Source organism: Austrofundulus limnaeus, unplaced genomic scaffold (assembly GCF_001266775.1).
Source record: "Austrofundulus limnaeus strain Quisiro unplaced genomic scaffold, Austrofundulus_limnaeus-1.0 Scaffold304, whole genome shotgun sequence".
In the NCBI taxonomy this organism is placed as follows: Eukaryota; Metazoa; Chordata; class Actinopteri; order Cyprinodontiformes; family Rivulidae; genus Austrofundulus; species Austrofundulus limnaeus.
In genome coordinates, this window is record NW_013952706.1 from 34221 (window position 1) to 45005 (window position 10785).

General features: G+C 39.9%; 2 protein-coding genes across 2 annotated transcripts in view; both read left to right on the forward strand.

Moving 5' to 3' along the window:
* The window catches only part of si:ch211-207e14.4 (interleukin-17 receptor D), a gene marked incomplete in the record, with an annotated part of 16041 nt that extends 11345 nt beyond the window's left edge, over nt 1-4696 (forward strand). The window contains 3 exon segments of the mRNA XM_014021754.1: nt 3084-3236; nt 3346-3518; nt 3723-4696. Coding sequence (XP_013877208.1) covers nt 3084-3236; nt 3346-3518; nt 3723-4259 — 863 coding nt within the window.
* Nucleotides 4697-5183: 487 nt separating this feature from the next.
* Nucleotides 5184-8865, forward strand: sars1 (seryl-tRNA synthetase 1; the record flags this gene model as incomplete). The annotated part of the gene is given in 9 exon segments (XM_014021755.1): nt 5184-5331; nt 6037-6107; nt 6456-6536; nt 6623-6781; nt 6870-7013; nt 7179-7334; nt 8132-8353; nt 8459-8588; nt 8708-8865. Coding segments are annotated over 9 exon segments (1257 nt in total), but the record flags the coding sequence as incomplete, so codon positions are not given.
* Nucleotides 8866-10785: the final 1920 nt, after the last annotated feature.

Consider the following 10785-nt stretch of genomic DNA (forward strand, 5'->3'; position numbering starts at 1 on the left):
AGATAGACGCATGGCTATATGCATAACGTGAAAGCTGACTACAGTTGGAAAAAAGAGCACACAAGACACTTAATTTGTCTTAAAATACAGACATTCTGATAAATAAGTAACTGTTTGTAACCTTACCTCAGCTTAGAAGGCAGAGGGTGTCGGTCTTTTCTGCTCAGATTCAGCTATCGGAGCATGAAGCTAATGTTTACTTACAATGCTAATGCTACCCTTACTCTCTGGCGCTCAAGAGGTAGAGGAGCCAAGTGGCTGGCTCACTGCTGCCAACTAGTGGTCAGAGGCTGAACTACAACATAAAAATGAATGGCTGGCAGGAATGTTGACGTTTTAAACGTTAATAAAAATTAATACAGGGCTTTAGAATATCGATACAGTATCGGGAAATGAAATATCGCGATATTTCAGTGTATCGATATTTTCTTACACCCCTACTGATTAATCGTGGAAGTTTCCAAGCTGTTCACCTTTTGCTACAAAAACAGAAAGTGACGTTATGACTGTAAATAACGTCCGTTTGTCAGTTGTGACTGCTGCCAAGAGTCATGCATTAGTGAGCACAGTGCTGACTTTTCTATTCAGCACTTACGCTATTATTATTAAAAAGTAACAGACTCCACTTCCACCAATATAAATTACAGTTAATTTTATATTCTGCTAATGATTTTTGAACATGTTGCACTTCAAACTAAACAAACACAAAGAAATGGTCTTTAACAGGTAGCAACCATATGCTGAGCCACGCAGTACCTTGTGCAAGCAGGTGATGATGGGTCACATGGTGACATCATCCTCACTTTTTATTTTTCTTCTCCCGTGCTGTCAGTTCTGGCTCCGCCTCTTGGCTCTGCTCAAACAAATTATTTTCTAAAAGCTCACCCCTGAACGCGATGTGAAGGCTTTGATCTGTGATTTATGAACCATTTTGAGATGTGTTCACTCACGTTGTTACATTACAGATTCAGGTTTGGTTTGAAATCTGTGTTGAAGACATCAAGAGGGAACCGTCTGTGCCAGCTTGTGGAGAGGAACAGAGATGTAGAGCATTGGTGGACGTTAATATTGGCGGTTTCCACCAATTTTTTTGTCTGTGTATTGTGCATTAGCGAAGCAAAGTAATATGTGTGGCTGATTAAAGGTTATTGAAGGTAATATTTTGGTTAGCTGTGCCCACTACAGAGGACATGGAAAAACACAGGAAACACGTGTCAACATGAAAGAACCTTAAAACTGCGTTCCTAATAATGTGCAGTCTCCTATGAGTTAGCATGAAGATGATGACATGTCAGACACGCCTTTCTTCAAGACTGCATGAAATGAATTGTTCTGTTTAATAAAAGTTAGCGGTGATGATGTGCAAAATCCAGTTGTTTAAGAAACGACTGATTTTCCACCTGCATGTTGAATCAACTTAAAAGACATTGCTTTCAGTTTATCCACAAACAAGTGGTGGCTGTCTATGGAAGCCAAGAGTGGACATTTTCCGCAGAAATTTTTTTCCATGGTTTTCTAGTGATAACGACATACAAAATGACATGAAATTACGATGAGAATTTTCTCATGATAAAAAGTTTATTATGTCGTCACAAAAAAACAATGAGTGTTTTCTATGTATTTAAACTGAAACAGCTGGACTAGTGCATCATAAATTTAACCAATTAATAATTTTAATATATACTAATTTCTGCATGTTTTGGGGAGGTCACCTCCTAATAAAAGTCATTTCTGAAAATCTAATTGCTCATTTTAAATCAATATTAGTACTTTTAGTACTTGAGTACAAAAATTATCAGATACCGTAACACTATATATGGGATTGTATAAATGAGTATGACGGTGTAATCTATATGGGGGTATATATGTGGATTAATTAGGTTGGATTTCGAGATAATGAGTTAAATATGTCGTTATCACGAAACTACAATGAGCGTTTTCGCGATGAGTTATGTTGTTATCATAAAAATATGATGAGTGTTTTCTTGAGGTAACGAGTTAATTATGTCATTATCACAAAAACATGATGTGCGTTTTCTCGAGATAATGAGTTAATTATGTCATTATCACAAAAATACGATGAGCGTTTTCTTGAGATAACGAGTTAATTATGTCATTATCACAAAAACATGATGAGAGTTTTCTCGAGATAACCTAATTATGTCGTTATCACAAAAATACGATGAGCGTTTTCTTGAGATAATGAGTTAATTATGTCGTTATCACAAAAACACTGAGCGTTTTCCCGCGATAACGAGTTAATTAAGTCATCACAAAAACACGAGCGTTTTCTCTAACGAGATAATGTCATTATCACAAAAACACAATGAGCGTTTTCTAGAGATAATGAGTTAATTATGTCGTTATCACAAAAATACGATGAGCATTTTATCGATAACGAGTTAATTAAGTCATCACAAAAACACGAGCGTTTTCTCGATAACGAGATAATGTCATTATCACAAAAACACAATGAGCGTTTTCTAGAGATAACGAGTTAATTATGTCGTTATCACAAAAATACGATGAGCATTTTCTCGATAATGAGTTAATTATGTAATCACAAAAACAAAATGAGCGTTTTCTAGAGATAACGAGTTAATCATGTCGTTATCACAAAAATGCGATGAGCGTTTTCTCGAGATAACGAGCTAATTATGTCATTATAACAAAAACATGAGCGTTTTCTCGAGATAACGAGATATTGTCATTATCACAAAAAGACAATGAGCGTTTTCTAGAGATAACGGGTTAATTTTGTCGTTATCACAAAAATGCGATGAGCATTTTCTTGAGATAACGAGCTAATTGTCATTATCACAAAAACACGAGCGTTTTCTCGAGATAACAAATTATTTCTGTCGTTATCACAAAAACACGAGCGTTTTCTCGAGATAACGAGTTAATTATGTCGTTATCATGAAGTAACGATGAGTGTTTTCTTGACATAACGAGTTAATTATGTTGTTATCACAAAAATACGATGAATGTTTTCTTGAGATAACGAGTTAATGTCCTGATGGTTTTCTTGGGAAAATGAGTTATATGTAACACACATCACTCGCTTCATCATCTCATTACAGATCCTCCACCCTCAGAGGATGCCTCCGACCCCGCCTCCCTGGCCATGGTGGTCCCACTGTGTCTAGTTGTGGTCTTCATACTTGGACTCTCACTGGCTGCTCTCATTCGTCTGAAGTCCAAGACGCACAGGAAGAATCTTGAAATAAAACCAGGTGAAAACACATCATGTAACTAAGCTAAAAGCTGACTTTTCCTGGTCACTAATTCTTTGATTTATGTTAGTTTGAATGCCTAACCTTGCATTGCTGCTCTTTCATGTAGAAGTTATTAGGCTGCAGGAAGAGAATGAGACTAAAGAGGAAGTGATGTCATTGCCCAGAGCCCGGCTGACTCCTCCACGTCTTCTGATTTGCTACAGCAGCTGCGACGAGCCGTGTCACGTTAACGCTGTCGTGCATTTAGCAGCCTTCATACAGCAGCACATGGCAACTCAGGTACCGTGCACACTACATCTTTTTATTATTGTCGTTTCTGCAAAATTAACAAACCATACTGAGTGTTTTATGAGATTCATTAATCCATTGTCTGCTGCTTGTTCCGAAGTCGAGTCCATGCTTTCCTGATTGTGATTAATACGAGTTTAGATAAATTACTGCACATCTTTTTGTCATGATTCTTCTCCTTGTATTTCTTCTCAGGTGTGCCTGGACCTTTGGGACTCTCTGAGCATCGCTGAGGAGGGCAGCATGGCCTGGCACTGCCGACAGATCCGGGACAGCGACTTCATCCTGGTGATGTGCTCTCAGGGGTTCGGCACACGTCGTGACCCCGTAGAGCCAGGGAACAACGAAGAAGACGACGAGGAGGAGGAGGCGGCGGGTTTGCGGTCACATTCCCACATTTCCGAGGCAGTCGTCCGGCTTATTGGAGAAGAGGTGGGACGTACCAAAGCCAGGGGCCGGGACTTGTCCAGGTACATGGCGGCTGTTTTTGAGTACTCCGAGGAAATGGACATCCCCACCGAGCTGAGGCTGGTGTCTCACTACAAGCTGACGAGGGACCTACCGCTGCTCTTCTCTCACCTCCATGGAATGGCCCTGCACAGACCGGGGAGTTACCTGAAGATAAACCACATCACAGAGGAGGGGTTTGCTTCTGTACCTGCAGGAGCTGCTCTGCAGAGGGCGATCCATGAGGCTGGGATGGTCATGAGGGCAAAAAGACCGAGTGACTGAGGAGATATTTAATCCACATCATCATGGGTGTTGTCAGCTGAGAAAACATTAGCTCCTAAATATATGTAACTATGCACTACGACTTGTGTATAACACACTTTCTGCATCCAGTTTATATCAACAGAACATTTTCTGAAAAAGTGTCTTGTTATTTATGTTTTGTAAGAAGCTGCTATGTTTACACTTTATGTTGTTAGTCTGTGAAATTACTTTTTGAGAATAACAAATTACAAAAATAATACAGTTTTGTGTTTACAGCCATTTATCTGTATGCATTTCAGTCGTCTAAAAATGAAGATATCTTAGCTTCTGTATTTTTATGCTAAAGTGAGGTCACAGATATATTTAAATTGCATTGTAATATACAGAATTTCATTTTTTTTAATGAAACACTTTTCTTTGTGTATTAAGCATCTATTAAAGCATATAGAAAACAAGTTTTGTCAAATTTTGCAGGACCGGAAGAAAATATATTTTCAGTACACATCAACTGTATCTGGAAAAAAAAGTGATTTGAAGCTCTAGGAACAGAAGCGGTGTAATAAAAATAATAATTATAACTAAAAAATTTTACATAACTATCAAATTTGAAATAACTATCAAAATTACATGAATGAAGGCATAAATTAGTCATGTTTTGTCTGTTAAAACCAACACTGCAGGTGTTATGAAAGTTGCCAGATTATAATAAAATCTGTTTTTTCGTATTGGTATAGATTTTTATCAGTTTCATTTGAAAAAAAAAACGTCATTAGAAATTCTAATTCGGCATAAAACTTGGATTACAAATATTTATTATAAACACAAATAAATGTTTGCACCGTGGTAAAAGAAAAATCGTATTTCTTACTTGAGTTACAAAACCTGGCAACCCGGCGTTGCGGCGTCACCCGTGTGGTTTCATTCAGTCTCTCTGACCGGCGGTGTGGTGCAAAGATGGTTCTCGATTTGGACTTATTTCGTACCGACAAGGGCGGCGACCCAGAAATCGTCCGTGAGACTCAGAGGAAGAGGTTTAAAGATGCAACTCTGGTCGATAAACTGGTCGCCGCGGACACAGAGTGGAGAAAATGTAAGCCAGCCTTTACGTCCCTGTGGTTTTGAGACTTAGCGGCTAGCTGGTGTTAGCGCTATTGCTAATGAGGCTAAGGTTAGCACAAGGGAAGACCTAACGTCCATCTCCAGGCTGTACTTATATTTAACCTCAAACTACAAGGTTGCTTTAGTTGTCATTAGGCCACTACTTAGCGTTGATTTAGATTTTAATTTGAGTGTTGCTTAGAAAAGCTGGCGAAGCACGCAGTGATGCTAACGATGTTAGCTTAGCTAGCTACCACAAATTTAGCCAAACAGTAATAAATCCTCTCAATCAATAAGTGGCACTTTTTTATATTAGTACATATTTCTTTGCTTTTTAATAGCATGTCATTCAGTCCACCAAACATTGTTTTTAATTTACAGACAATTACATATAGTTTGGTAATAAAAGTTAGCTTGACATCATACAAATAATCTGATGCAATCTCAGCCGGCATCAACCTCGCCCTGCAGCGCAGCCACACACACTTTAATTCTGCTTCCACGTGTTTACACTAATCAGTCTCCTTGTGATGTCATTAGCAACCATAATTTCTTTGTAAGTTTTTATTATTATTACAAGATAAACCAGCTGCTGCTGATGACAGCTGTCACCAGGTTAATAGCTGTAGCTCAGCCACACACACACACTACTCCCATGATGCACCTTTACTGACAGATGTAATTTAACCCCTGACAGGCCGCTTCACTGCGGACAACCTGAACAAACTGAAGAATCTCTGTAGCAAGAGCATCGGGGAGAAAATGAAGGTACGGACATGAAAGAGCTGATAATGATCCAAAGTCAATGTTTGCTGTGTCAGTGTAGATTTTTAATCTTTTTATTGTCTAAACGTAAGTCTTATTTTGCTTTTCCAAAAGGCTTCTTTAATTGTATGTGACAGGTTGGGAGCTTTGGACAATTCAAACACAAGGACGGTATAAGACTTGTGATCTGCGTCAGCACTTTCAAACTTTTAAATTAAGAAGTGAAACATCTTTTAAAGGAATATTATTAGCATTAAGAATAATGTCATCACTGGTCAGAATTAAAAAAAAAAAACAAGTTTAAACTGTCAAATTGTGCATCTTTAACCTGCAGTAATCGTGTTTTTACAGAGGAAGGAACCAGTTGGGGACGATGAGTCTGTACCAGAGGAAGCACAGAACCTGGAGGTTCTAACAGCAGAAACTTTATCGGTATGAGGAACAGAACCCGGTGCATGCTGCTGTTTCTCCTTTAATCGTGTCTTGATGGGGTTTTTTTCCACCCCTCGCTGCTACAGGCCCTCACAGTTACACAGGTCAAGAAAGTGCGTTTGCTTGTGGAAGAAGCTGCGGAGAAAACCGACGCAGAGAGGCTAAAGCTGGAGGCGCAGAGGTTCGAGTACCAGAGGGAGATCGGCAACCTGCTGCACCCGTCTGTACCCATCAGCAATGATGAGGTAAGTGGTTCGTGACAAACTGAAGAGTTAGCAAATTGATGTTTTTATTTTATCATGCATGTGATGAGGTTTATTTCTGTCTTGTCAGGATGAAGACAACAAAGTGGAGCGTACCTGGGGGGACTGCAGCGCTCAGAAGAAATACTCTCACGTTGACCTGGTGGTCATGATCGATGGTTTCGATGGAGAGCGTGGAGCCGTTGTGGCTGGGAGCAGAGGCTATTTCCTAAAGGTGAGTATTTAAACACAGCTGCAGATGAGCACAAACAGGCCCGCGTTTTCCCATCCCCCCTGCTACAGACTGTACAGACACGCCTAAAAGAGAGGATTTAATGCTTTATTAAATGACCTGCAAGTTTAGAAATCAGCTGTTTCTTCTTGTCCGGGTTGTGTTCAGGGCCCTCTGGTGTTCCTGGAGCAGGCCCTGATCAACTACGCCTTGAGGATCCTCTACAGCAAACACTACACCATGCTGTACACGCCGTTCTTCATGAGGAAAGAGGTCATGCAGGAAGTGGCCCAGCTCAGCCAGTTTGACGAAGAGCTTTATAAGGTTTGCAAACAGTTTACTGATTTCCGTAACTTCTTGTCAAAACTTAAAGTGTCCGTGACGTCAAATTTTTGTAATAAATATGAATGCGTTTTTGTAAAGTTAACATTGGTAACACACTGTTAAAAAAATTCACGTTGCTGAGACCAAGAGTTGTTGAGATATTTGTAAGTGAAGAAACAGGAAGTGATGTCAAAGGGGAATGGCTGAATGTGAACAGAGCTTTGCTACAGCTAACAACACAGACTGTAGGGGTGTAAGAAAATATCGATACACTGAAATATCGTGATATTTCATTTCCCGATACTGTATTGCTATTCTAAAGCCCTGTATCGATTTTTTATTAAGTTTTAAAATGTCAACTTTCCTGCCAGCCTTTCATTTTTATGTTGTAGTTCAGCCTCTGACCACTAGTTGGCAGCAGTGAGCCAGACATTTGGCTCCTCTACCTCTTGAGCACCAGAGAGTAAGGGTAGCATTAGCATTGTGAGTAAACATTAGCTTCATGCTCCGATAGCTGAATGTGAGCAGAAAAGACCGACACCCTCTGCTTCCTAAGCTGAGGTAAGGTTACAAACAGATACTTATTTGTCAGAATGTCTTTATTTTAAACCAAATTAAGTGTTTCGTGCGCTCTTTTTTCCAAACTGTGTGGATTATGCCAAGTTTCTTACATTTATAGATGTTATTTTTCTTTCTTTTTTGAAACTGCATAAAAATTGTCCTGAAGAAGAAGAAGAAAAAAACACTTCTAAAAAATCTGATCTCCACGTCCTCTTATTTGTGTTTATTTATTTCAGGTGATCGGTAAGAGCAGCGAGAAATCAGACGACAGCGCCATAGATGAGAAATACCTCATCGCCACCTCCGAGCAGCCGATCGCAGCCTTCCTGAGGGAAGAATGGCTGAAGCCCGAGGACCTGCCGATCCGCTACGCCGGCTTCTCCACCTGCTTCAGACAGGAAGTGGGCTCCCACGGGCGGGACACCCGTGGGATCTTCAGGGTTCACCAGTTCGAGAAGGTCAGCGTATTTCTCTCGCGTTCGTTTCGCTTTTTGTCCTCCACATGTTTTAGGAATGTTTTGTTACGATTTCTCGGACCTGATCCTCGTGTTTCCGTGTTGCAGATAGAGCAGTTCGTCTACGCCTCCCCACACGACGGTAAATCCTGGGAAATGTTCGATGAGATGATCGGAACGGCGGAGGAGTTCTACCAGTCGCTGGGAATTCCTTACCGTATCGTCAACATCGTCTCCGGTATTTCTCACACCACGCAGTTTTTACTGCCTGTAAAGACCCGGAAACCTGAGACATGTTTTGTTCACACCCAGATCAGGTTATCAGGCTAACGGTGTGCTTTGTTGTCCTCCCCGCAGGTGCCTTAAACCACGCAGCCAGTAAGAAGCTGGACCTGGAAGCCTGGTTTCCTGGCTCAGGTGCCTTCAGAGAGCTGGTCTCCTGCTCGAACTGCACCGACTACCAGGCCAGGCGTCTCAAGATCCGCTACGGACAGACCAAAAAGATGATGGATAAGGTGAGCTCAGGAGTCTGAGGCTGGGTGTTTGATGGACAGAATGTAATTTGATATTGTTCTGTAGAACAGGTTTTTATTTTTCTCGGATGGGTTTTCCAAGCGGAACTAGAGAAATTGCATTTCCTGCGAAAATGCTAGTGTGAATGCTTCGTGCTGAAAAAATAAGCTGAAAAAATTTAATAGCAAAAGTTTTAGTGTGAGCTCACTTTGAAAAGCTGAAAGCAAAAAAAGAAAGAAAAACTCGCTTTGCAAAAAAACAGTAAAAAGCAGCTCAAATCTAGTTGAAAACAGAAAACCGCTAAAAGCTAAAATAGCTGTATATAAATAGCTGAAAACGTGTGTAAGAAGCATAAATAGAACAAATTAGCAGAAAAAAACACAAAAAGTAGATAACATCAGAAGAATAACGGAAAGAAGCAGATCTAAAGCTGAAAAAGAAAAAATAAGCTAAAATTTGCAAAAAAATTAGCGAAAAGTAGCAGCCACAAGTTGTAGTTAACACCCAGATAGTGAAAGTTGTATAAAAAATATAAAATTAGCAGAAAAAAAATAGGGGTGTCCCGATCCGATATTGATATCGAATATCGGTCCGATATCAGCCAAAAAACGAGTACCGGATTTTATCGGCCTGCATAAAAAATATCCGATATAAGCGCTCCGATATTAGCAGTCCGTTCCAGCAGTTCACTGACTCCGCTCCAGTGTTTCTATCCAGCAGAGCTTGGATCCTGCTTGTAGAGCTCACGTGATCACAACAACATGCTGCGCTAACAAGTTAGCAAGAATTTTGGCAGAACTTTCAATTTTTCATCAGAAACAGAGTTGAAGCGAAGTGCAAAGTTGTCACGCACAAGTTTTCCGAGGGGGAACACAGAACTATGAACATTTTAAACCAGAGCTACAACTACTTTCCACCCTGGCAGCAGCTTTGRGGTTCGGCTCGGTTCAGCCTCGGTCCAAAAGTGTCTCCATGATTCCAACTGAGCAGAACCTCCTCTCAGTCCGGTGGTTCTAGCGAGCAGAAGCGAGGACAGCACGCTTTTTATGGTTTTGACATCAGCTGAATGTTGCCCGTGGATTATCTCTTGATGGACAGAAGAAAGGAAGAGTGCAGATTTTGTTTTGGAATAAGAGCGACACGACGAGTGCAGTGATAAAAACCTGCTCCCTGCAGGAGAGAGAGGCTAATCTCCACATGATGATCAGACTGTAGAAAATATTAATAATTAACTGACTGATTCTTACTATTTATTTTTGCTCTTGTTTGTAGAGTGATGTTTAATCTATTAACACTCTTGTTTTAGTGAAGATTAAGTGCAATGAATTCATTCATTCATCCTTAAGAAATGTGAAATGCTGCTAAGTTGCATACAGGTCCTACATTTGACACACTGATTGTACTGTTGTGCTGCTATTGTGCCACACCATGTACTGTGCTGAAATTTATCTTTTAAATTTTTTATTCTTTTTTAGTGTGCTTATGTGTAAGCACACTAAAGGAAGTACTAAAGGAAATATCATATATTTCCTTTTTTTTACTTTTTTATTGTTCTCATACTGTTTTCTTAGACCTTATAATGCTTTTCTATCATTACTGTTCTGTCTTCTATCCTGTGACTAGGAGAGATGCCCACACAAGAATTCCAATGTGTATAAACTGCTAGTAAATGCACAAATGGCAAATAAAGATCTATCTATCAATGATCACGTTGTTTTGAGCACAGTCAGTAAAATTGTAGCTGTGGACTCTTAACTTTGAACAGACAATAATGTGGGGTTTTGTTTTGTCCCCACCTTCAGTTATTCCCACCATAAAGCATGGTGGGAATATGGGGGGAAAATAGCTGGAGTGATTTTGAATTATTTTACACTTTAAAGTACATTTTGTTTTTATTATGTTATTTTTTCAGGGTATTGTAA